The 26,217-nt window shown below is 40.4% G+C and overlaps 2 protein-coding genes across 2 annotated transcripts; one reads left to right on the top strand and one right to left on the bottom strand.

Moving 5' to 3' along the window:
• The first annotated feature begins 260 nt into the window (after positions 1-260).
• On the top strand, positions 261-14,213 carry coro6 (coronin 6). Its single transcript, XM_015961509.3, has 11 exons — positions 261-455; positions 2,576-2,775; positions 7,792-7,914; positions 9,092-9,221; positions 9,335-9,513; positions 10,894-11,013; positions 11,104-11,208; positions 11,307-11,452; positions 12,821-12,878; positions 13,058-13,285; positions 13,623-14,213. The coding sequence occupies exons 2-11, from the start codon at positions 2,578-2,580 to the stop codon at positions 13,743-13,745; spliced, it is 1,410 nt and encodes a 469-aa protein (XP_015816995.1). The 5' UTR covers positions 261-455; positions 2,576-2,577; the 3' UTR covers positions 13,746-14,213.
• A 1,589-nt stretch (positions 14,214-15,802) lies between these two features.
• On the bottom strand, positions 15,803-21,347 carry LOC107387071 (von Willebrand factor A domain-containing protein 7). Its single transcript, XM_054730765.2, has 16 exons — positions 21,251-21,347; positions 20,588-20,785; positions 20,240-20,509; positions 20,020-20,113; positions 19,812-19,940; positions 18,940-19,126; positions 18,683-18,858; positions 18,467-18,579; positions 18,267-18,383; positions 17,940-18,146; positions 17,725-17,857; positions 17,462-17,605; positions 17,271-17,363; positions 16,909-17,186; positions 16,534-16,827; positions 15,803-16,454 (listed from the first exon to the last, which is right to left on the bottom strand). Exons 2-16 carry the CDS (start codon positions 20,762-20,764, stop codon positions 15,999-16,001), a joined length of 2,868 nt encoding a protein of 955 aa, XP_054586740.2. The 5' UTR covers positions 20,765-20,785; positions 21,251-21,347; the 3' UTR covers positions 15,803-15,998.
• Positions 21,348-26,217: the final 4,870 nt, after the last annotated feature.

The following is a 26,217-nucleotide window of genomic DNA, read 5'->3' as shown; positions in this document are numbered from 1 at the left end:
TAGTCACATTAAAGTCACTACAATCATAACATTTGAAGATTTGATTGAGAATGATCTGTCAGAATCAGAAAAAATGGTAATTTTTGTTTCTGTTTGGGAAAAAAAACTTTATTTTTTTACATTTGTGCTTTTTTTTTTTTGAAAACGGTTTTTAACTATCCATAATAAATTTCATATTTCGTGATTGGCCTACTTGTTAAAAGTCATTGGCATCTAGCACCTCCGTGAACGCGCACCGTATCAGCAGCGCGCTTCCAAAATAGACGGGACCCCACCGCGCCCCCTCTCCCTTTTCCCTGCCGAGAAGCGTCACGCAGTTTTCCAGAGTCCGCTCCGACTCCAGGACACCGGATCGCAGGGAATATAATTCACCAGTAAAAAACATCAAGAAAGGGAGGAGGCCACACTTAAGCAAGCAGCTGTTAAAGAAAGAGGGGTCTCCCCAAAAACCTGAGGTGAGCTGATCTGTGCCCAAATATGCGTGTGTGTGTGTGTGTGTGCTGCAGTGGCGTGAACGGTGCGCCAGCTTCTGCTGGAAATGACTTTCAAAAGCTCACTAGATCAAAACCGTTATAATAAAGAAATAAAATCTACTCTAATCCCAACACCGTGACTGTGCACTTCACCCCTCTTCTCCACAGGAGCAGGTCTTGAGTTGTACACAGCAGCTGTGCGCGTTATGACTGACCTCACGCGTCGCGCGCCCCTGAGAGTTATGTTCCGATGTTTATACGTATTTATGTGCGCTGTTCTCAGCGGCAGTTTTAAATTTACACTTGGTTGATCAGCGATGAAGTGTCACAGAGTCCGCCGCCTTGTTTCTAGGACCATTTTGGACCGTGGAGGCGGGTGGGAGGAGCGGCCGGTCCGGGTGGGACGCAGCAGTTTGTCATGTCTATATTAGGAAAGTGGCAGTGTCATTCTTTCTCCTCTGGGCCATGAGCGCCTCATCAGCCTGTGGAGAAAGGAAAGGGGCAGCCTGCTTCTTATTATAATAAACTTTACATATTCCCCCACAATGATTCTTGAAAACTTCACCAAATGCTTTGTTAACTTAAATTGATGCAGTTTTCATTTTGCACAGAACATGTTTCAAGTTTAAAGCATGCAGGATAGGAGATAAGTGATGTTAGTAACCTAAACTGTTTCAGTTTTTCTATTTTTTCAAGAGGAGAATGCAGCATTTATCGGCATCAGTTTATATCGGTGTCGGATATTAAAAGTCAGCAATATCAGTTTATTGGACATTGGAAAAAAAACAATATTGAGCATCGCTAATTTAAAGGTAAAAATGTCTTAAGCTACCTTTTTAATAACTAACAACCCCATCCACCGCCATGTATTTATCACTAGCAACTTACTATGTATTACTTGTCTTTGTTTTTGTTATCTAGAATCTTCTGGTGATGAGCCGTAACTGGCACAGCCATCAAACCCAAAGACCATAAGTGAGAGAGTCACTTGTTTGTTTTGAAAATAGACTGCAGTACCCACATTTGACCACAGGATGTCCTTCTTACATCATGCACTTTTACATGTATTTCAATTTTTAGTTTGTAATTTCAACAATAGATTAATAGCAGTTTCTTAACAGTTGTTTTAGATACAATGGTTTCACAATAAGTATCAAAATATTACTTTGCAAAAAATACATTGACATCTGAGTAAAAGTGTTTTTTTCTGCATCTCTTTGCAACTTCAAATAAATGTAATCCACCTCTTGTATTTAGCTAAATTATCACTAAACAATCCAAAATACTTCTGCCCTCAGCAGGGGTCCACAGGGAGGTCCAAGCTTGCTGTAAAGGTGGCACTGGCCCACCCTGGACCCCTCCTAGAGCTTTGGTCCCTGAATGCCACCCAGCTGCTAACAGGAATGTAAACCTAAGCTTCTAGGAAAGCAGCAGAAGCTTCTGTCATGTACCCACTGGTCTCTGAGGTCACTTTTGGGTTACGTTCTATTAAAGTTCAATTAGACCTTCAGCTTCAGCTGGTTCTTCTCTGACTATAAAAAGCGTTTGAGTTTTCTTGCATTCACCGGACCTCCCCAAAAAAACTGCTTGGGCCTTATTCATACACCGATTGAACGTTCCCTGCCACCTTTTCTGTGCTCTGGGATTTACTGGAGTTCGCCTTTGAGGCTTTGCTCATGCATTAGTCTCTGATGGGGCAATCAACTATTAATATCTACTGATGGCAGGCATTGTTATATAATATAGCCGGTGTTTTTGAAGATTACTGTAAGGACAGCAATCTGTCAGTCCATAAACAGCCTAAGAAATGTTAAGAGGTTCATATTTACAGATAGTTATTCAACGCTGCTTCAGTTTACAAACAGTTGTCAAAACAAAAAACACTCTTGATTAAACAGGTAGTAATCAAATGTAGAATGCACTTTATGGACTGTATCAATAATCATCAAATGTTTAATGATGTCATTGAACATCCTGAATGTTACTGTTTTATTTGAACTATTTAAATCCCTAATTTTAATCATGTTTTTTAGTGTTTCATCAAAAAGTTCTCTTTTTCTCCTATTTTCTGCCTGTGGCCTCCTCTTCCTCCTCCTCCTCAGCCATGAGTCGCAGCATTGTGCGGCAGAGTAAGTTTCGACACGTCTTTGGCCAAGCGGTCAAGGCAGATCAGTGTTACGACGACATCCGGGTCTCCAAGGTGACGTGGGACAGCTCCTTCTGCGCCGTCAATCCAAAGTTCTTGGCAGTCATCGTTGAATCCAGCGGAGGAGGAGCCTTTCTGGTCCTGCCTGTCCACAAGGTCAGGTCATCTCGTGAGTGAATAAATCACAGTCACAAAATGGAACAAAATGGGTAGTTAAAGATCCTGTGTGCTATCATTTCAAAAGCACAGAAAATTCAGCTAGTGGGTTTATGTGTGACAATATTTCCATTCTTATTTCATTATAGTAGTCAAATAAACCGTTTTAAAATGACAATAATTCCAAAACAATCGTTTATTTCCCTCCTCCAAATAAAGTCTTACAGATAAATAGGATTATAATAATACTGAAATAAATACACAATCACACCGTGTGTCTTTCTACCAAACAAGAGCAACAGCAGTCCATATTTTCCAAATTTGAACTTTTTCACATTTTATCCTTAGCTTGTTTGCCAGCTCAAAGCATTTACATCTAAAGTGCAATATTCGATTCCACCAGTAGAAGGCACTAACATGGCATTGAAACAGAATTAGACATCTTGTTTTAAATAATATAATCATATAAAATGAGAACAAATAAACACATTTAACTGCAACAGCTACAGGTCTGATGTCAGCTTTATCTATATAAACCAACACTGAGTGTTTATGTATGAGGGAGTGGGAGAGAGAGAGGAAAGGAGATGCAGTACCTTCTAGCATGCTAGCTAGCTATTTCGTGTGGCAGCAAGGGCGCTATCAGCCAGCTCCCCAATTCAGAGCTGCTGGTTGACAAGGAATTCTGCAGTTTTGCCTAGCAACCAAATGTGATTGGTTGTTAAGCTGCAGTCCAGGAGCACTTTTTCCAGTACCCCAGGATGGATAGTAGTGAATCTGTTGGGGAAATTCACTCTGAATTTGATGAGAGACATCTGGTGAAAATGATGTTTAAATAATTCAGATTGCATGTAGGCACACAAAATTCTTTTTTTAGATTTTTTTCCTCCTTCATGTCAAAGAGGGTGGTAACCTAGCGCCCCCTATGGACAAGCTTCTCTAAAGTTGGGTCTAAAAAAAGTGAAAATAATTATCATCTCTACACTTAAAATTTTAGGTAAATGTATACAACTATATAATTTATATAAACAACAGAAAGGTAATGTGTGTGAGTCAACTGAAACCTCCTGGAAGAACACATGCCCCATTAATTTCTATGGAAGGGGCGGTGCCTATAAAGCTCCGGGAGTTGACGTCACTTCTCCCGGCATGCAACAGTTCAAATCGAACGGCACCATTTTGGCAGGCAGTAGCCCGCAGCTAGACTATTTGTTATTGTCAGAAAACTCAATTAAACGGGAACTATGGTAGATTCCTGTTGTGCCCCAGGATGCCAGAACAGACGCGGACGAGATAAGGGATGAGCCATCTACATGATTCCCCAAGATCCGGAACGCCGCAAACGTTGGATCATTGCAATAAAACACGCTAGTGACAGGGCTAAAATGAAACTGTGGGATCCTGAGAGTAAAGGTTTATGTTTATGTTTATGTATTTAGCAGACGCTTTTGTCCAAAGCGACTTGCACGTGATAATTGGCACGTTGCCCTTGAGGCTAACAACAACAATAACAACAACAACTTGACATCAATCAATGAGAGGAGGGAACAAGGAGTGGACAGTAGAGAGGGGGGTGGGTGCAGGGAGGGTGCTAGTTTAGAAGATGCTCTCTGAAGAGCAGGGCCTTCAGGAGTTTCTTGAAAGTCGAAAAGGAAGCTCCTGTTCTGGTAGTGCTTGGTAGGTCATTCCACATTTGTGGAACGATGCATGAGAAGAGTCTGGATTGTCCTGAGCGTGGTGTAGGCACTGCTAGCCGACGATCCTGTGATGACTGGAGCGGCCGGGCCGAGACGTAAGCCTTTGCAAGAGGATTCAGGTAGATGGGAGGCGTACCATCTCAGACTTTGTATGCTAGTGTTAGCAATTTGAATTTGATGCGTGCTGCTAGCAGTAGCCAGTGGAGCTCAATGAACAGAGGGCTGACGTGTGCTCTTTTTGGCTGATTGAAGACCAGACGCACCGCTGCATTCTGGACCATTTGAAGAGGTCTCACAGTACAGGCTTGGAAGACCAGTTAGAAGGGCATTGCAGTAATCGAGGCAGGAGATGACAGTAGATTGCACCAGGAGCTGGGTGGCATGTTGTGTTAGGTATGGTCCGATCTTTCTTATGTTTTACAGCGCAAAGCAGCATGAACGAGCAACAGAAGTAACATGATCTTTAAAGGTCAGGTGTTCATCAATCACAACACCCAGATTTTGAACTGCCTTTGAAGAAGCCAGAGATAGGAAGTCATTTTGGATTGAGATATTGTGCTGTATGGATGGTTTTGCTGGGATGACAAGTAGTTCAGTTTTAGAGAGGTTGATTTGGAAATAGTGTGGTCGTCCGGTGGAAATGACAGATAGAGCTGGGTATCGTCTGCATAGCAGTGGTAGGAGAAGCCATGTGATCGAATGATCTCATCCAGTGAGGTGGTGTATATGGCTTATGCAGCGACCACTTCATATCAGGTACTTAAACAAAGTTTCCTCAACTGTGTATGGTATTTATTTTAAATGCTTTTATTACGATTCTTAGTGGGCTTCCTAAACTTATTTTGGTGTGGCTTTTTCTGTCTTATTACACATAGCAACAAGTAAACATCACGTGAAACGTTGCCTAGTGATTTCTGCGTGCTGTCGTTTATGTGTCTTATGATCACAGCAATTAACCAGCTAAGCTGTATTTAATTTTTAAGCAATGGTTGATCAATTGTCAGATCACACATAAAAAGCACTCTGGATTGCTATTATCTGTCTCACCGAGACAGATCTCAGACAGATCCTGAGACTCTCCTGCCTGACATATTTATTGTATTCATAGTGATTTCTCTTGGCGTTCAGTTTATACATTCAAACGGCACATCACTCTATTTAAACTTCTGACATGTAAAATCTATGTTATTTGTGTTTTTGTTGAATTAGTTTTATAAATGATAAATGTCAGGGCTTCTCATATCCGGTAAGAGGTCCGCTCCGACAGCTTCTGGCATTTTTAAAAAGTATCCAAGGGGCATGGTAAGGGTCGGAAATGTTTAGTCTATTTAATTTCTGACTATATAAAATGATTTCTTCGGTTTTAAAGTGTGAAGTAAACTCCGACAGAGTAAAATCCAAGCCGACCCCATTCCTTTTGTTTACCTTTGTTACCTGCCAACATGGCGTCTACTCTCTGAGAGTCATGTGACGTCCGCAGCTCTATAGGCTTATGCTGCAACTGACCTCCGGGTGGGGCCCTCTTTGTTTCTGCAATAACTTTTAATTTAAATGTTAGGTTATTACATAAATGTGTCATAGTGGTTGATACAAAAACTTAAGCTTATCTGACACTGGTAAGACAACTTTTTTTTAATTATGTTGTAATAGTTTATTTTACCATTTTAATTTTCTTAGAAGTTGAATTAGCAGCTAATTTTTATTTTAGGATGAAATGTGAAACATTGAACTGTTTAAGCTCTTTTAATGAAGTACTGTTGTATCATAAACTATTAGTATTTTTCCAGGAGTAGTTACAAGTGTCTCATAAAGGAGATGAATAAAATCAGAACATTGTAGATTGTGCACAGTGGTTTAATATTTGTTTTTTTACAGTTTTAAATCAGTTCTGATCTGCAGAGCTTCTCTGAAACCCCACCTCTTAGCAGGTTTCATTTGAGTCAGCCTCCACCAGTCACAGCCTAGTTTTATGTCTGTCATGTAAAAAAAGTTTTAGAAATATTACACATTTTCATTTTGAACTATTTTTGAACGCATGAGGACAAAAGTTGTAGCATTAATGGACAAACTGATTAATGATCTTTTGAGGAAAACATTTTAAAAAATGTCTTCGTAACTGATGCAACAAATTTTAAAGACACAAAGATGTTTTAGAGATACTGAGAAGTTACGGTGAACAGACGAGCTATTTATACTCAGCAGAGCACGGTGCATCCTCCGTCTCCCCCCTGCAGGTCTCCCAACAGGCAGCAAGAAAAACTCCCCTTTCAACGGCTTGTCATCCGAGCTATAAATACACCTAGCTCTGTGCACATGTGTGTGTGTGTGTGTGTGTGTGTGTGTGTGTGTGTGTGTGTGTGTGTGTGTGTGTGTGTGTGTGTGTGTCAGTGATAGCTCTAAAGCTGATTTTATTTAAGAACCATACATACACATTAACATTAACTTGTGGCATCTTTACTGTATTTTTCTGAGTTTCTAAAACATTCTGAACAAAGATTTTACAAGGTAGCCGAGAGTCATTCCCAACACACATCATGCATAATGTCACTTTCAAAATGTGACAGTAATCAGGTATAATTTCATTATTTATCAGCTTATTGATAGAAATAACTATTTATGATGACTACAAACCCTCACGACGAGTCCTGGATAATTAAAACAACTTTTGTATTTGTGTTCTTCTAACTGGTCCAACTGATGCCTTTTGGTTCTACTTATTTAAAACAACTTTTAACCAATAGATAAAAACTATTTTACATCTTATAAAATGATTGAATTCGAACTAGTTTCTGTTTGAACTACATTGCTGCAGTGATTTCTCTGGGAGGTTTTTCACCCACAGCCATGCCTGTTGGATGTTTGGCTGAAGGTGACTGGAGACAAGCTTATCCTGTGGTCTTTAGCATCCGCTAAACAGTTTAAAGGGGTTCAGAAAGACAAGTCTTAAAAATATGCAATTCTTTATGGAATGACAGGCTTTTGATTTATGAACAACACATTTCTTTTATGTTCTTAATTCCTTCTTTGCTTTCCTCATTAGTAAACAAGGACAACAGGAGTCAGCATTTCTGTTGTTAACAGTTTGAGTGTTTGTTCAGTGTGAAATTTCTCAGTTATTTAGGAGGGAGGATGTGGGATTGTGGACATTTGCTCTTTAATAACAGTATTATTGTTTCAACTTTAATTTACTTTATTGTTATACAAAGTTTGAGATTATGAAGCACAGCTTCATATTCCTGATGCATAAAACAAAAACCCATTCAGCAAAAATATCACAGTTTTGTACACGACAAACAGAAATTTGTTCTTTGCTCTGCAGACGGGTCGCGTGGATAAGAACTACCCGCTGGTTGTTGGCCACTCTGGACCAGTTCTTGATATCGACTGGTGTCCTCATGATGACAACATCCTGGCCAGCTGCTCAGAAGACTGCACGGCGATGGTAATCTCAGAGTGTGAGAGTGTGTGTGTGTGTGTGTGTGTGTGTGTGAGAGAGAGAGAGAGAGAGAGAGAGAGAGAGGGAAGCAGCAAGTACATGCAAAGTAGTTAATCGTGTATTGATTCAGATCCCAGTCTGACTCATCCTCCTGCTTCGTCTGCAGCGTATTTCTAAACATTTTCACTCCATTTTTTTTATCCATGATATTTTTTCATTATTGTCATGCTGTGCTGTCTCATATCAAATGAGCACAAAGTAACCCATAAAAGTTGTGCAGATGTTTTTGCTCGTCACAGTAAAAAGCCAACAGAGGTCACTGTGGAGCTTTATGATTTCACTGCATGACTCCTTAAATTATGTTACCACTGCAGTGCTGAACGATTAAAACAGTTGAAGCATCTTGGAGTTTTATCTAATATTTACTGGAGTGTATCAACAATGAGAGTTCCTTTTGTTTTTCACGTATATGTTAGTTTGTGATTAAGATTTCTTAATTTTCAAAGTATTTCTGTAAACAAAAAGACTTAAGGTGTTGACAAGCAATCAGTGTTTCTCTGGGTTTCTGTGGAAGATCCATGTGCACGAGTCAATATGAGCATGTGCTGTGATGTGATTTTTAGATGTGTAATGATGGCATGTTTCAACACCTGCGCAGCAGGGCTGTCATTGTAGACAGATTTCTCCAGTTGTTCAGAATGATGTCACAGGAATGTGTGTGTGTGTGTGAGTGTGTGAGTTATCTAATGGTTGAATCTCTACTTCTTTGGCAGCTGCTGCATAGACGCTGTCTGAATTTGTAAGCATGTGGTTGTTGATATCGAGCAGCACGGCTGACAGACAGTTGCAGCTGTCTTGGTGTGACTGCAGCAGATTTACACAAAGCCCGAGGTGTGATGTCATCCTCCTCGTTTTACAGAGAGCAGCTCACTGCTGAGTGTTTACCTGAGAGTGAGCCGTGTAGATCAGTGCTCACCTGCTGTAGGAGGAACTTTGAGTCAGTTTGACGCGAAACGGATAACAAATTTGCTGATGTTCTCGAGAAATGTGCAGTTGTCAATTTTTTATTCATATTACGATTGTCTTTATTTATCATTCAGCCTTTAAAAAACAGAAACTTACAGCTGCTTTTTAAGTTTATACTCCGTGCAGATCAGAGTAGGTAACACGGTATCCTCTCCAGGTGTGGCAGATCCCAGATCACACACTGACCCGTCCCCTGTCCGACCCCGTTGTCGTTCTGGAAGGACACTCCAAAAGAGTGGGCATCGTCAGCTGGCACCCTACCGCACGGAACATCCTGCTCACTGCCGGTATGGATCCTATTCACAAACACATCCCCTCCCCATAAAAAAATAATAAAATTTAAAAAAGTCCAAGTCTTCTTCTAAGACAGACTAGTTTTCCTGTCGTTTTTGCCCTGCAGGCAGTGATAACCTGATTATCATCTGGAACGTGGGGACAGGAGAACCTCTCCTCTCCATGGACGACCATCCAGACCTCATCTACAGCATCAGCTGGAACCGAAACGGCAGCTTGTTCTGCACCACCTGTAAGGATCGACGGCTGCGTGTGTGTGACCCCCGCAAGAGGGAAGTTGTGGCGGTGAGTGGGCAGCAAATGCAAAAAGATTTATAAAAGGCAATTGCATGAATTATGACATTTTCAACCATGGTTTTTTTAAACAAATTTTTTCATTCATCTTTAGGTGTGAATGAAACGAATTTCAACAAATATTTTTTGTAACATTTAATCATTTACAAATAATTAATTACATGTCCACCTCAGTGGACAGCGTGCATTCTGAACATGAAATATGTTGGCTTGACTTACTGAAGTCCAAATGGGGGTGGGGGCTCAAATGCAATAAAGTCTTCAACAGCTGTGCTTAATTGCAAAAAAAAAAAAAAAAAAAAAAAAAAAAAAAGTAAAAAGTACTATTTTGAGTACCTGTCCACTGTAGTGACCATTATTCATCAAAGTTTCATCTCTAAAGGCAGCAGAGTAGTTCTGAAGTTTCATGAAAGCACAGTTAGGGAACTGGTCTACTCTGGATTTCTTCATCTTCAAAGAAACAATCAGATTATTTAAAGTGCAGTTTTGTAAAATTTTGGGTATATTCTGTATTGTTGTCTTTTTGCACAACCTCAGTTTGTTTGAAAAAAAGAAATAGATTATTTCTGACCAAACAGACGGGCTGACAGCTAATCACGTCGGGGTCGAGAACAAAGTAGATTGCTGCTGTCTTAAGGTCACTTTAAAACTTGAAATTTCATTTTATTTCATAAGAACTTTGCACAGCAGCAACATTTTTATTTTTTTGCCATTCCAGCAGAATTATCATGACATTGTGACTGAAAGTGCTACAGTTAGGTAGCTACAACACACTCTTGTTTTTAATTAACTCAGTTTTATTTCTTATCTCGGTCTAAGATCAATCTCCTGTCTTTAAACCAATGTAAGTAACTGCATTATGCAAGATTTATAACAATGTTTACAAAACATGAACTAAATGTGAATTATTTTAATCCACTTTAGTTCCAGCCAAGCTGTGACTCGAGCCCTGGTTCTTGAATATGAAGTCATTCTAAGAGCTAGCTAGAAGCGTATTGTTCACCTACCACTTTTAGTGATAGTTAATTGCTGTTGTTTTATTTAATGTAGTTATGTTGTTCATTGTATGTTTGTTTATCTGTGAAGCCCTTTGTGGCTTGCGTCTGAGAAAAGCGCTGTATAAATAAACCTCTTCTTCTTCATTAGCTTTAGACATGACTCTACATCAGATGATTGTAATTTTCACTTAAAATAGTTTTTATATCTAATTAGACCAACATCTTCTGACCAAATATGGAGAAAACAAAAATGTATAGCTGTCACTTTCCAGGAAACACCTTGAGCATGACTTATTGGTCATAAAAATAAATGAACTCAAAATGTTCTCATTGGGCTAGGGAAATGAACATCTGATCTTTTGTTTTCCAACAGGAACGTCTGGCTCCACATGAGGGCATCCGGCCGATGAGGGCCATTTTCACCAGAGACGGAAACATCTTCACCACAGGATTCACCAGGATGAGCCAGAGAGAGCTCGGTCTCTGGGACCCGGTAACAAGTACCTTTTAAACCTCCACGATTACCAAAAATGAACATGCACAATCAGATTTAGGTTTAATTTAATGTTTTTGCTCTAAACAGACAAACTTTGAGGAGCCAATAGCACTTTTGGAGTTGGACACAAGTAACGGAGTGTTGTTACCATATTATGATGCAGATGCAAACATGGTCTACTTGTGTGGAAAGGTACATAAACACATTTTAAATGACGTTAAAACAATTTATAAATGCATGATGTTTCCAGCTCTGATCATGAAGGTGTGATGTGTTTTTTATGTGATTAGGGGGACAGTAGCATCCGTTACTTTGAGGTGACGGACGAGCCGCCGTACGTTCACTACCTCAGCACCTTCAGCAGTAAGGAGCCCCAGAGAGGGATGGGCTTCATGCCCAAGAGAGGAGTAGACGTCACCAAATGTGAGATCGCTCGGTAAGATTCTGATGTTGAGTCAAAGGAAAAAAGTTTGCTAAAATATTGGTAACGCACACACTTGCAAAGCTTTCCTGAGACTCTAAAGCTAGTTTTCCATGAGCACTACTCAGCCTGAAACAAGTCTGTTCGGCGTGGTTTGAGTCAACTCACCCATGCCAGCTCCATGACAGAAAGTGGGTGCGCCCCTCATAGATGTGGAGGGATGGATGGGGTGGGGGGCTGCTGCACTCGCGAGGGGGGTGGGGGCTTACTCGTGGCAAAATGGCATGAGGTGATCAGTAAACAGTGTGACCTGTATGCTTCACAGAAACACAACTCAGAACAAGAGTGGTGTTGTTGGACATTTTGCTCCATTTTATGGCTTATTGTCAGACTGAACCAAAAAACGGCTGCAGGCAGTGAAGAAAAAGGCAGAAAACTCCAGCGCAACCAGTGACTCCGCCCCCTCACCAATCAGGAACCAGAGTACCAATGCATGCCCGACTCAGCCTTGCCAGGAACCCCAACGGAGCAAGAACTAAACACTAAAGAGAAAGTAGAGGGAAAATATCAAACCGTCCCATTTTAAACTGGTCGGGCTGAGCCGCACCGATCCGAGTCACTCTGAGCAGTGCTCGCAGAAAACCACCTTAATCGTCTCAGTCTGGGTCAGTAGGTCACACAGTCATGGAGGAGACTGCTGAGGACAACCATTGACACCGTTCATAAAAAGGGTTAGCTACAAAGGTCTTTGCTTAAGAAGCTGCCTGTTCAAACAGTGGGGTGTCCAATCATGTGGAAGGAAATTGTGTGGTCGGCTGCTCGGTGGTCCAAAGTCCTCTTTTCAGATGAAAGTAAAGTCTAAATTTGTAAATGAAGATCCCAGAGTCTGGGGAAAGAGCGGAGAGGTGCAGAAGCTACTTAACTTACACAGTGAGTGATGATTGCGGGTGCTGGTGTTTTCTGAAGTTCAGTCATTGCAGTCCCCTACAAGAACATTTTATAGCACTTCTTCTTTCCTTCTGTTTATGGAGAGGCTGGTTTTATTTTCCAGCAGAACTTGGCATCCGCCCTCAGGGCCAAATATACTGAAAGCGGATTAAATGACCACGGTGTGACTGGGCTCAGGTGGACAGCCAACTGGGATGCTATCATGAGGACAATGAGAGACACCAGACCCAACATTGAAGTGGCCTCTAAGCTTTGATCAAAGCAACCTGAGCTTCATTACACCTCAGCAGAGCAGCAGGCTGATGGCCTCCATGCATGAAGCAATTCATAAATGACCATTTCTGCAAAACTTTGATCACATAAGACTTGTGCACTTGAGATGATCAAGTTTTAACCATGCATACATAAAGTGCTTATGTTTTTTTTCTGTCTCAGGTTATTCAAGCTCCATGATAAGAAGTGTGAACCCATCACAATGACAGTGCCCAGAAAAGTAAGAGCAGCTCACACTCTCATGACTTTGACAGCGGTAGATGACAAAAACATTCTCCTGAAGAGATCAGATTACCGCATTGCATTATTTTTTTCCCTTTAACCATTTTTAATACAACCTCTAAGATAAAGAAATAGCACTAAGAGTCTCTTTTCTCTCTTCTTCTTCCTGTCTCTCAGTCGGACCTCTTCCAGGACGATCTGTATCCAGACACAGCAGGACCCGAGCCTGCCATGGAGCCTGAGGAATGGCTGGATGGTCGGGATGAAGACCCCATCCTGGTGTCCATGAGGGAGGGCTACATACCACCTAAGAGTCGAGAGCTCAAAGTGGTAAAAAAGAACGTTCTGGACTCCAGACCCACCACCCGACGCAGCATGTCCGCTCTGGATACTAACAGCTTGCCAGTAAGTTCACTGTATTTCTTTTATGTCCTGTTTCTATCGGAAATGTTTAAAATCCTAAAATTTTAATTAGGTTTCGATGCATCATAAATATTGCTTGAACATCAGCTACCACCTTTAATAACACCTACTTCTTTGTTTATTGTCATTTTTGTTTATCTCTTTCCTGTGCACAACTTTTTTCTGCCCAAAGCTTCCATCTTTGTTTTGGTTAATTTTCTCTAGTTGCTCACCACCCTTGACCTTTTTGTCCTTCCTCTCCTCACCCTCTTCCTATCACTGTCCGTTTTTCCTTTCTTCCTTTCCTCTTTTCCTTCTCTTTGCTTTTCTTTCTTCGCAGCCTCAGCTGCTTGAGAGGTTATTGGAGGAGATTCAGAATCTGAAGGCAACAGTTTTGTCTCAGGAGAAGAGGATCTGTGACTTGGAGAATAAGCTTTCCCAGTACACCAATGGGACTGACTGATGTGCAAATGAACACGCCTGGAAAAGAACTGGTCCAGATTTTAAAATCACCAATTTTTCCTGTACTCACAAAAAAAAACACCTATAAAAATACTTTTAACAATCTTCAAGGTACTGCTGTTTTGGAGCAGGAATGCTGACGACATTTTGTCCAAAATTATCCTAAAATCAGATTTCAGTGTAGAGGAATTGTTCAGATATTTTGAAGTAGAACTCCATGGAAAAGTTATAAACATCTAACGTCTTGTTGTAGATAAATCCTGGCTTCTTGTTCTGTTTTAACCAGATTGACGAGCTAACAGCTAGTCTGAGAATGGCTGAGACATGCACAAGGGGATGCTGTTGTCAAAAACTCAACTGTTTCAAAAAGATGTCATTGATGCAAACCTCAGCAGCTTTTTAATTTGCGTTGTAAAGTGCAAAGAAGCCTTTAGGGTTTAGATGGCGACACTTTCAGAATACAAAAAAACAAACAAAAAAAAGCAATACAAGTAAAGTTTTTAAATAACACAAAAAATATGATGCACTTTATTGCGAAAAATATCTCAGTGTAGTGGTTTGCATAAACTTTTATTCAGTTTTTGAGAATAAAGTTGTTTTCAGATGGTGGAAATCTACTTTTTAAAGCTGTTATAGCAAATTTGGAAAACAAATTAGCTTAAAACATTTTTTTATGCCTCTTATTACACAGTATAGCTATAAATATATTGTGGAGATTAAAAAATACATTTAAAAATGACTAAAATGGTTCTCTCGCATTTGTCTAAAAACCTCGACCAGTAAAACGTTTCGGACGAAAAGCAACTGTTTGACCATCTGGTTGTCGGTCTCGCCAAACCGCCTCACTTCCCTGGGTTTTCCATTCATTACACACTCATGCATTGAGCAACAGAACACCACTGGTGAGAGAGGTTCTCCGCTCAATAATATCAGAGAAGGAGGAACAGCCGGCTGCTACCACTTCAACTTTAGAACAAACTACCAGAGTCCCAAAAAGATGTTCTAGATCTAGAAAATTGCGATTGACATTTAGCGCCATCCCATTTCCTCTGGCATCGTGGGTTTCCGGTACCGGTTCGCGAGTATCCATGAAATATACCTAACGGGAGGGGTGAGTGTCCCGTGACCATATTTGCATTTAAAAACCTGCTTGTTTGCAGATTTTCCATAACAGCTTTAACTGTTGAGATTGACTTTTTTGAGAGAGACGATCTAGGACTTAAACAATGACAGCTCCCTAAACACGTAGAACTTCAGATAGTCCTGACAGGCCACAAAAACATTGAAACTTTTCTAGTGGGTAAATATCTGGCCTGTAATACACACATTTGATTTCTGGAAAGTGAAAATGCTATTTAATTTACAGAAACTTGATCGATTGTTACAAAATATTACAGATTTACAGGTTATACTTCCTGTTTGATCTGAAAAAAATCACTCAAGTGACCAGCCGTTTCTGCAACTAGCTGTTAGCTCGTCAATCCTGTCAGAGTGAATCTGGTTTAATCTACACCTTGAAAGATCTAAATTATCCTTCTGCAATAAAATGTACCTTTAGGCCTATGTCAATATGTTTTAGTGAGGTCACGTCTCCATGGTGATTTAGAAGGAGTGAAACAAGAGCTGTGGAACGTGTGATGGAAGGTTTGACGGCTGTGTAAGGTTGTGTAAGACGTCTGAAGAAACGGACGTTTTCAACAGAAAAAGAAGGAAAAATAATAAAAGTAGGTAAAAGGGCCAGAACTAGACTAAAAAAATCACAAAAATGAATAAGAAAAAAAATGCACATATTTGAACACTTGTTGATGCCTCAACTTTTGTATTGGATGAAATATGACTCTGTGAAAACATTACAAAATGTAAATAGTGGTTTTAATCAAAAAAAGCAGGTGAAAGACTGTTTTTGTCCTGTAAGAGTTAAAATACACACATGACAACAATAAATTTTTTAAGTGTCTGATATCTTTATTTATTCGTTTATTTTCCCATGAAAACTCACCCTCATTGTCTCATAAATATAATAAAAACAATTTTAAATTAGGAAACCTCATTGTGGCAAGGTGGGGAAGCGATCGCCGGGCGGGACACGATCCTTAGACTCCTGGGTGAGAGTCATGTGCGCTAAGTCAGCCATAGGGACATCCCCTTGGCCAAGTAGCCAGGGCTCATGATCCGTCGGGTCACAGTGACAGGACGCTCATACTATCACATCATGATGACACGAGCAAGTAAACGATTGTGGCCCTCGACTTCATTAACGATACCTCTGAGTGAAACGCTGAAAAGTGCGCCAACAGACTTCTAGTAAATATAATATTTTATAATGTAAAGATTCAGATGTTAAACTCATCACCAGGAAAGGCATGCAAACACAGAGCAGCAACCTCTGAGCAGTTCTGGTGGAAAATAATCCAGGAGATCCAGTCTTTTTAACAGAGTAGCTACAGATTTCCACATTTCCCACCTGATCCACAACCACCAGCTGCACATCAGGTGAGCAGCAGGAAGCCACGTACGACACCAGACTCACATTCTCAGAGCTGATGCTCAAGGTGCCGCCACCTTGTCTGATTCTGACGTGATCCACACTCGTACCATTAGCTACAGCACTGACGAGGACAGAGATCTCCCACGTCGACTGGCTGCAGTCATCCAAGCAGGTGGACTGAAGACTGAGCAGCTGACACACTGGCCGGGTGAAATCAGTCACCTGTGAAACAATAATGTGTCAATCATCTGCGCTTTAAAATGGAATAAAACGCAGTTTACATACTCAGATAAGGCATTACCAGTTGAAGGACGATGAAATGGAGCACCTTATAGTTGGTGTCTGCACCTCCTGGAGCTACAACTTCAATGGTCAGAGTGACACTGGTGCCAGACGGGGTGTCAGGAGGTGCTGTGATGTTTACTGTACCGTTAGCACCACCTCCAGCATCCAGGAACAAACTGGATGGGAAACTTATTTTAAAACCTTGATCATTGGTAGCTTGGATGGAGAAGTTTCCACCTTTTCCAAAAGTCATCACAGAGAAGGGAACTAATTCAGGCCTTCCAGGCTCTAAGACCAAATCCGAGTTCCCCTATTAAAAGAGTAAAAGAATAATAAAAAAAACTTGCAACTTACTCTAGGAAACAGATCTTAGATGGTAGCATTTGCTTACAGCGATAACAGTGAGAGCAGAAGCTCTCAGGCTGGTGGTGGATTGTCTTTGAAAGTTCTCTGAGGTTCTTCTGGAGGTGCTGTTGATGTTCTGCCCCTTCACGAGAACCAAAAACTCAAACAAAGGTAGCTCATCAAAACGAGCAATAAAATGTCCTCCACCCTGATTCTCCACACTGCTGTGTACCTGACCTGAACCCATGGATTCAACCAGGGCAACCTCCGTTACTGTGACAGAGTCACTCCCGATTAGTGTGACCATTAGAGTAGCATTTCCACCTTAAATGGAAGGAAAAAAAAAATCACTAAATTTTAATTGCATTCATCAGATTATAACACGTCGGAAGATTTTGCTGCCATTACCAACTGTGGGACGATTGTCTATTAGGTCAAACCCTCCAGAGGCGCCGTGCAACTCCTCCACAAAGTCAAAAAAGAAGTCAACTGAACTTTCACCTGTAAACAGAAAATCGGTCACCTTTGTTGGATTATCATTCCCTGGTGGGTGAAAAGCCTATTCCAGCACATTTTGTTGTAATGTATGGAGATCTCACCAACAACTTTCAGGCTGTAGGAGTCCGTTGGCATCATTCTTATCTCCCACACTCCCACTTTCATTTGAAGCAACACAGTCTGAAAGTTTCCAACAGGCTGGGATGAAATGACTGATGATGGTGTCTCAGAATTTTGAACACCACCTAAAAACCAAACCAAGAAAATATACAAAAGTTAAATACATTGATGGAAAGTCGTTAGTGAAACAGTGTTAGAACAGGAGCCAGATGAACGCAATTTCCAGCTTCTGAGACTCGATCACCTGAGGGGTCTATGAGTGTAAAATTAACACGTGTCCCGGTGATGTAAACCTTCACGTTTTTTAATGATTCATCCACTGAAAAAGTCAAATTTTCTGCCTTTCCAGGACTCCTGGATGTTTGGAGAAGGACGACCTGCAAAATCGAGACATTGCTTTGTAGTTTAAATCTTTTAAGGTGGAACTAAAGGAATATGATAACCCTGGTTTGTCCGTACCAGAGAGGATCTGGAGGATTCTCTTATGATGCTCATCACCTCTGGCAGCTGGTCTTTGGTGACTTCGATAACCTGACCTCCTGAATCCTGAGCCAGGTCTCTGAACAGCCGAGTATCCGAACTCACCATCTGACGGTGCTGCTGTTTGATGCTGCCGGCTTGTATTTGACGACGAAACTCGGGCGTGCTGGTTATCATGAAGTTAACCTGGGGTGGGGGGGGGTGGGGTGGGGGGGGGATTAATGGTGAAGCTTTAAGGTGATTGTATCCAGGTTTTGGTTTGAGTTACAATTATCTATAGTATGACTGCATTAGCACAGCACTCACCACTGACTTTGTCTTCTCTATGAGTGCAACCACTTTGCTTTTCAGGGATGCGTCTTTCACGCTTGCATCCGTGAAGACGAAGATCTCCGAATTAGGAGGAGACCCACTTAAAGCCAGCTTTATGTGAGTTTTTAAAAAGAGCTTTACAGATATCTGACTGAAAAAGCAACATTATTAAACATCCTCAACGACAGACATACCTGCAATGCTGAAAGACTCATTTCTGGAAAATCTCCACCACCAGCAGCTGAGAGTGAGTTGATGGAAGTTTTGAACTCCCTTGGGTCGGTTGTTCTTATTAGAGGTCCAAAATCTATTTTTTATTGAGAAAAACAAAGCATCTAAGGCATTCATAATAAAAAAGGCAACAAAACAAACACACAAGAAGAGAGGCTGATTAGAGAGGATGAACCTACCTGGATCGTTAAAGGGTACTAGAACATATAACGAGGGCTCATCTTGTGTTCCAACTTTACTGTCGATTATAGAACATATTAGAGTCTTTACCGCTGCCATTTCTTCACTCATGCTTTCTGTCGTGTCGATCACAAAGCAAAGAGCTTTACTGGAACCTCTGGAGATTCCCATCATCCTGAAGGAAGATAGGTTCAATAAAAGGTGTTTTATCTTTTATTTTATTCTACAAATGAATTCAACCCAAAACGCGTCTTACTGAAGGAATTCTTTGTCTCCAGCAGCTCCTCGAATCTCCTCCAGCAGGTCACTGGTTGCAGCGATGGCCAGATCTGCTGCTTGGCTGTGGAGATGTCCATGGCTGGAGGCGGATGAGTCTTTGTTGATCCCACCTTTAGGTTCAGTCCTACGGGTTTTATCAAGGGAGTCTCCATGGCTGCATTTTCCTGTTTTTATTGGAGTTTTTACATTTTATCTACTGACACATGCTTAATTCCAGTTGATTGTCCAGCTCTGTCTATCTATTCAGTCTCTCATTAGTTTTTGTATTTTTCAGTGCTTTCAAAAAGAAAATCATCTCTGCACTGTTGCAAAAATTTCTTTATTTTTCTGACCCCCCCATAACCAGACATGACTAATTTTAGACCTAAGTTAAAACAGTATTAGTTGCTCTGGAATGCACAAACAACAACAGCTATATCAAATATGTACAGTAATTCAGTGGTGTGTGCATCATGAGATTTAACTAATGACTTGTCATTGGACACTTTGTCTCCAGCCACCAAAATTTTGAAACCCCTACTGCCAGATCAACTGAATATAAATATCAAACAACTTTGCAACAAAGCGACTTTTTGTCAGCCTTTAATATAATCTTCCTACAAAAACTGTTTGTTTGGGCTGAAATTTTCAGTCTAAAACATGATTTTTGGCTTCCAGACATAAAAGCAACAGCAGAAAGACATCGCATACAATTAAACTATACACTGGAGCCCCTCAGGGATGTGTACTCGGTGATCAGTTCTTTACCCTGCTTCCCCGTGACTGACAAAAAAGGTCTGCTGTGATTTCTCTTGACATGATGTGGAAGCTGAAAAAAACTGAATGACTCTAAAAAGTGAAAATGTATACCTTTGGGTTTGTTTGAGGACAAAATGCTAAAATATCCTGATGTGAGTATCTTTTCATGCAGGATGTCATCCAAAAGATTGTTGCTGCAATCTTGTCCATTGCAGTCTCGGCACGTTGCTCTGCTTTTAGCTTTAAAAAAACACATTAAACTTTATTATCAATGAACAGGGTCAGTTTAGCTTCTGTGCACTAATTATGGACTCTTTACCTGCAATATTTCCAATGCGAGTGTTTGCCCTGGTTAGATTAAAGTTAGGAAGTTTATTGCCCATTTCCACCCAGTTACTGTGACTGTAGAAATCCTTCAGGTCAATAGGAAAAAGTTAAATATATTTAATTCAATACATGTATCTGAAATTATATTTCTACCCATATATTAAAGTTGTAAGTTTAACCAAATCAATAAGATCTGAATTAAATGAAAATACCTGTAAGGTGTGCAATATTTCCCCCAGCTTTAATACAGCTGATAAATAGTTGTGTTTCCTGTTAGCAGCCTTCACGGTGGATAATCCCTCCAGGATGAGCTTCCTCCCTTCTTTAAATGTCTCATCATCAAAGTGAAAAGGTGCCTTGAAGACTTTGTGAAGGTCTACCAACCAGTTGGCCATTTTTATCTTCCGGATTGACCAGAGGAAACTTTTGGAGGATCGTAGCGCTTCACATGCAGCAGCAACTGCCTCCGCTGTTAAACGTGACTGCAGTGAAACAAACACATAGATTCACAACTTGATCACGGTTTGAAGGAAACATTTCTCTTAAGTTTGGCTTCTTACAGGAAAAGTGAAGGTCTTTCCCTCAGTGAGAGCCAGAGAGCAGCACACTTGTGCCGTGACGTTTAGGATCGCCTTCTCCGTTATGTCTTCGTGAGTTATAGAGTCACCAGATAAAATACGAAATCCTAGAGCGCCACATTGTAGGAGCAGGAGAGCCAGAGCTGTCAGCCCAGACATGACTGCTCAGTGTGATCCAATCTGTTAAAAACACACATAAAATGTAACATCATAATGGTGTTTCATCTTGTTGGAGTTTTAATTATGCAACCATAATCAGTTCTTGTTCCATTCAAATTTTTAGTCAAAACAATTTTTTGTCTGTTATTCTGATGTTGATCCAAATTCCTCTGGAAAATTAAAAACTGTCCAAAACAATTAAATTCTGAATAATCAAGACAATAGAAATATCCCAAAACAATGTCAACTTTAGGACCATTTTACACAATGTAATGTGAAAACATTACAGATAAATAGAAATATTAGCAAAGAGGATCAAAGAAACCTTTTGTATCTGCATTTCTCTGGATTACATGCATATTTAGGGACAGTTTTACAATACAATTTAGGAAAAAAAATCTCTAATCTGATCTGAGAAAAATAGCAAACAATTATTAATCTATTAGAAAAACTACATGACAATGAGAACACGAGAGTTATCAGTACCTGCTGTCTTGACGCAGTCTTGATGCTGATGTTTCATGTTGACCTTTCCAGATAAATAAGCAGAGTGGAACTGATGGTTGATCATGTGCTGCAGTTGTGGGTTAGCTATGATGAGTGGCTGACCCACAGCTGCATGACTGGTTATGACATGAGATAGTCTTCAAAGAAATACAAGTAAATCCTAAACATAAATAAACACAAATGACCACAATACATACTTTATATTATTTACACATTTTAATAGTACTTTTTTTAATAGTTTCCTTTCTCTTAATCACAAATCAATATAAATTCTGGAAAATACCATGAATAACTTAAGCCCCACAAACAGTAGAAAAGCAGTAGAAAAATATTATAGCTACAATCATAACCCACTGGTCTATTATTATTATTATTATTATTATTATTATAGGCAAGGCAGGTTTGTTTATGTAGAACATTTTACACACATTCAATGTTATTTTCATGTGCAAGTAAAAACTTTGAATAAACAAAAACTATTTAGATATCAACGTTACAACCTAAAATATTACATTTTACAACATAGAGCACTAAATAAAAAAAGATTAAGCTAAACTAAAGACTGAGCAGTTACAGCGCAGAAGGTGCAGCATAAGAAGCAATCCTACAAAAACAGATGAAAAGATCAATGTTTCTAGAGTTGGGGCAGATTTGAAGTCATAAGGAAGCATAGTAGCTAAAAGCTGCGTCACCCTGTTTTGGTTCTGACCCGGGGTTCAACCAGCTGACTGTTTCCTAAGAAACTCAGAGCCCTACTGGGTGTGTAGCCTGCAAGGAGATCCGACATGTATTTTGATTCTCTGAGTCTTGTTAATTGATGAAGATGATAAAAAGCTGCACTTTCCTTGGGCACTAAATCAACACTGCAGCTGTTCATGGGGCCACTGTCTTGTCTTTTGTTGACCCTCGCCACACCCGTCCCATTGGCTCCATCACTGACCTGGACAGAGAGCTCCCACACTGACAGTCTGCAGTTGTCAGAGCAGTTGGACTAGAGGCTGAGCAGCTGACACGCTGGCTGAGTGAAATCAGTCGCCTGTGAGGGTAGAAGTATGACAACTAGAATGAAACAACATGTAGTCCCAATGATGCTTTTATATATGTTTCTTGCCCAAATGTTACCAGTTGAAGGACGATTAAACGGAGCACAGCATAGTTGGTGTCTGTGCCTGCTGGTGCTGTAGCCTCAATGGTCAGAGTGACACTGGTACCAGACGGGGTGTCAGGAGGTGCTGTGATGTTCACTGTACCATTAGTACTACCTCCAGCATCCAGAAACAAACTGGATGGGAAACTTGAAGTGAAACCTTGATCATTGATAGCTTGGATGGCGAAACTTCCTCCTACACCACTTGTGGTCACAGAGAAGGGAACTGACTGTGGTGTTCCTGGCTTCAAGGAAGTATCAGAATTACCCTAAAACACAGAAGAAAAGAAAGATGCAAAGTCCACTGGAGTAAAAATCACAGATAAGATTACAAAATAAGATGGTAGCATTTGCTTACAGCAGTAACTGAGAGCAGAAGCTTTCAGGCTGGTGGAGGACTGCCTTTGGAAGACCTCTGAGGATGCTCTGGAGATGCTGTTAATGTTACGACCCTTCAGAAGAACCACAAACTGAAACGATGGGATTGAATCAAACCGAAAAAGAAACTGTCCTCCAACTTGAGCGGCCATTGTGCTCTTAACTTGACCTGAACCAGAAGACTCAACCAGAGTGACCTCTGTTACCGTGGCAGAGCCACTCCCAATTAGTGTGACAATCAGACTAGCATTACTACCTTTAAAGAGAGTAATCAGCTCACTTATGTGTGCACTTATTAGATTATTTTTGACAATCATAAAGCTGTGTTTCCTTTACCAGCTGTTGGACGATTGTCTGTTGGATCAAACCCTTCAACTGGGCCACTTGACTCCTTCACAAAGTCAAACAGGAAGTCTATTGGACTTCCACCTATAATAATAAAGATGTTAATAAATTGAAACAAATTTAAAAAAAATTAACCCTTGAAGCTCATATGGAGAGCTTCCATGTGATTAATTTTGTTCAAAAGTTTTTGTCATCTTGCAGGTGTGGATGGTGGCGGACCATGTGTGGTGGAGCAGATCAGGAGGTAGGAAAGCAGACACGGATAAAATAAAAGTAGATTTAATGGCAGAGCGGGAACGACAGAACAAAACAACGCTGACAACAAACAATGACCCCACAAAGACTCAAACAAGACGGGAGGTATAAATACTCAGGGAAACAATCAGGAACACATGGGCGGATTAAAGCTTGGTTTATGCTTGACGCATTCACTTTCCGCTTTTTGATGCGGCTCGCGGACGGAACGTGCTTCACAACTCGCAGCGTTTATGGTTCATGCGGCTTGTCTCTGCGGTGAGCCAATATTCTCCCAAACTGCAGGGGGCAGCATGGAGCTCTACAGCATGCATCCAACACTACACCGTAGTAGAAGTAGAAATTACTGTTTACAACATGGCATTCCAGCATTTTTAACAGCATCCTCGTCTTTTCCGACAGTGTGAGCTATTTCTCTCCAAGAATTATTAACAACATGTTGATCACGGTGATCTTTGAGAGCTGAATCATACAAATGTCTGTATTTACGAACCTCTGCCATACTAGTTCTTGCCGGTCCGCCATGTTTTTCCGCGTCCATCCGTCCGCGTGGTTAGGAAATTTCCTAGGTGCGCGTTGTGGAAATTTTGGGCCGTGCGGAGGCGTGGTGGAGGGGCGTGGTTGTTAAGATGAGCAAAATGACGCAACTTTTCCGCGTGGAGCCGTGCGGACCTCACGGACGCGTCAAGCATAAACCAACCTTAACAAGGGGCAGGTGAGAACAATAAAGACTAATTAAGGGCAGGGGAGAGACACAGTCAGGGAGGCAGGAGCAGATTGTGACAGTTTTGTATTGCTTGATTTAATTACTTGTTTACAGATTAATGGAAAAGTTCTTGTACAATTATTTAGTAGCAATATATGATATAATGAGGGTATAAGTGCAGGGTACTCACAGGGGTACACGCATCCTGTATTGTATATGTACTGGAATGTGAACCATGTACATACCCCTGTAGTGTATCAATAGTTACATCTTACGTAGGAATCAATTTGATGTATCTTTAAATACTACCTTTAAACAGAAGATCAGAACTTTTTATTGCAGGGATTAGGTAACACTTCGTAATAACCCAGAGTAAAAAGAGAGACAAGTTTTAAAGTTTAAGAAGATTTCTAAACAATTTAAAACAAGGCTAACTCTAACTTTAAACACTCTGTGTGATGAATGGATCTAGGTTGTGAATGAGGCAAAACGAAGGGTGTAATGTGGAATGTTGTTATCAGAACTCTCGTTTCCAGAGAAGCATAGTTCTGTGTGGGAGCGAATGTTTTGCTCTAAACTATAGTCGGCGTTTCAAAAACCACATTCAGACACTATCTTGCTGTTCTACATACCCTTGACGAAGACTTCTGTATAGCCAGAATGCCAGGTTCTCGGACCCCCATTTGGTACCGGAGCCGATGAAACAGCGTATGGTACGACAGACTAGTCTTGGGATTTCCTCCAGGTAAGCGGCAGTTGGTTGACAGCGTCAGCGAGACCCTGAAGGGTCAGTGAGTTCAGCTTTTATTCTGAAGGAGCGTTGCTTCAGGTGGAGTGTGCAACAGGTTTTATTATCCAGCTGGTCAAGATTCTTTGTGATTAAAAAGTTACGAGTGGCCGGCTCGCAACTCTAGAACGTTTGAATTGAGTTAAGGGTGACGTGGGAATTCGTTTTATAATTCAGATGTTTGGATTTATGGTCGAATTAGGATTGGACACAAATATAAACCCTGCAGAGATTAGGCCACGTGTCAGAAAGGAAAGCTCTGACTGGAGAGATAAAGGAATGTGTCTAGTGATCTTAACATTACGTGTGATCAGTCTAGTGTGTAGTTTAAAGTTATATTACTTATTAAAATACTATCATAGGATTATAATATCCAGTGGTGGCTGGTGAAAAATATTTTTGGTGGGGCTGTGCTATTTTTTATTTTTAAACAAACTTGTGCTTTCTGAGCTTTGTGCACAACTTCACTATTTCCTGAATTAAGCACAGCTCTTTTATTTCCTGTCTTACATCATTGGACAAACTGATTAATCCAGGTGTGTCTGACTATTGGCACGCTGCCTTGCGGACCAAGGTTGAAAAATATTGCATTAAATTGCACATAAAATAACATGACCATAAATGGTAAATAGGCAATGCAAGAGGCAAGTAAAAAAATATTTTGTTTAATTTCAACAATGAAGTGAACACAAAAAATTATGAGCAGGTCACTGTTACAGTAATGGTAGTAAACACTACTTAGACAAAATGCCAGATATTTACACTGTTAAATATTTCTGGAGTGTTGTGCCAAGGTCAACTTTATACAAAGATCAAGTGGATGCATTTGTGTGTGTGTGATACCTCATTTGTACAGAAATTTTGCCCTTCTGTCCTTCTGAGTGGCAAAGCTCTCGATTAGCTTTTTATTAAAGTCAGGAATGTTTGTGACAAGCTTTTTTTCCATGGAGAGCATGGCAAGAGCACTCAGCCCATCCTGTGTCATGGTGTTCCTCAGGAAAGTCTTAATCCTCTTTAAAGTAGATAAATAAAAAAACAACAGATAAGTACATAGGAAACACTTTCATAGGAAATAATGTCATCGGTACCCTCTTACAAATGTCATATTTCCCAGTTTTTGGGACAATAAAACATTTCTGATTCTCAATCAGATGTTTTTACATTTGAAGTAAAAACATCTGATTCTCAATTAGATGTTTTTACATTTGAAGTAAAAACATCTAATTGATAATCAGAAATGTTTTATTGTCCCAAATCCTGGGAAATTTGTTTGCTGCAGCAGAAGTGTAACAAGTAAAATTGAATCAGACTGATGTATGTACAAATTT

This window comes from Nothobranchius furzeri, chromosome 10 (genome assembly GCF_043380555.1).
Source record: "Nothobranchius furzeri strain GRZ-AD chromosome 10, NfurGRZ-RIMD1, whole genome shotgun sequence".
NCBI classification, from domain to species: domain Eukaryota; kingdom Metazoa; phylum Chordata; class Actinopteri; order Cyprinodontiformes; family Nothobranchiidae; genus Nothobranchius; species Nothobranchius furzeri.
The sequence above is the reverse complement of the archived record's forward strand: the minus strand, read 5'-3'. Positions and strand labels throughout refer to the sequence as shown.

Coding starts and splice junctions, on each gene's coding strand:
- coro6 (XM_015961509.3), top strand. CDS start 2,578: ATGAGTCGCAGCATTGTGCGGCAGAGTAAGTTTCGACACGTCTTTGGC. Junction 9,514..10,893: donor GCAAGAGGGAAGTTGTGGCG/GTGAGTGGGCAG, acceptor GTTTTCCAACAG/GAACGTCTGGCTCCACATGA. Junction 13,286..13,622: donor TGGATACTAACAGCTTGCCA/GTAAGTTCACTG, acceptor CTTTCTTCGCAG/CCTCAGCTGCTTGAGAGGTT.
- LOC107387071 (XM_054730765.2), bottom strand. CDS start 20,764: ATGTCTGGGCTGACAGCTCTGGCTCTCCTGCTCCTACAATGTGGCGCT. Junction 20,114..20,239: donor AAATATTGCACACCTTACAG/GTATTTTCATTT, acceptor ATTGACCTGAAG/GATTTCTACAGTCACAGTAA. Junction 18,147..18,266: donor TAGAGAAGACAAAGTCAGTG/GTGAGTGCTGTG, acceptor CCCCCACCCCAG/GTTAACTTCATGATAACCAG.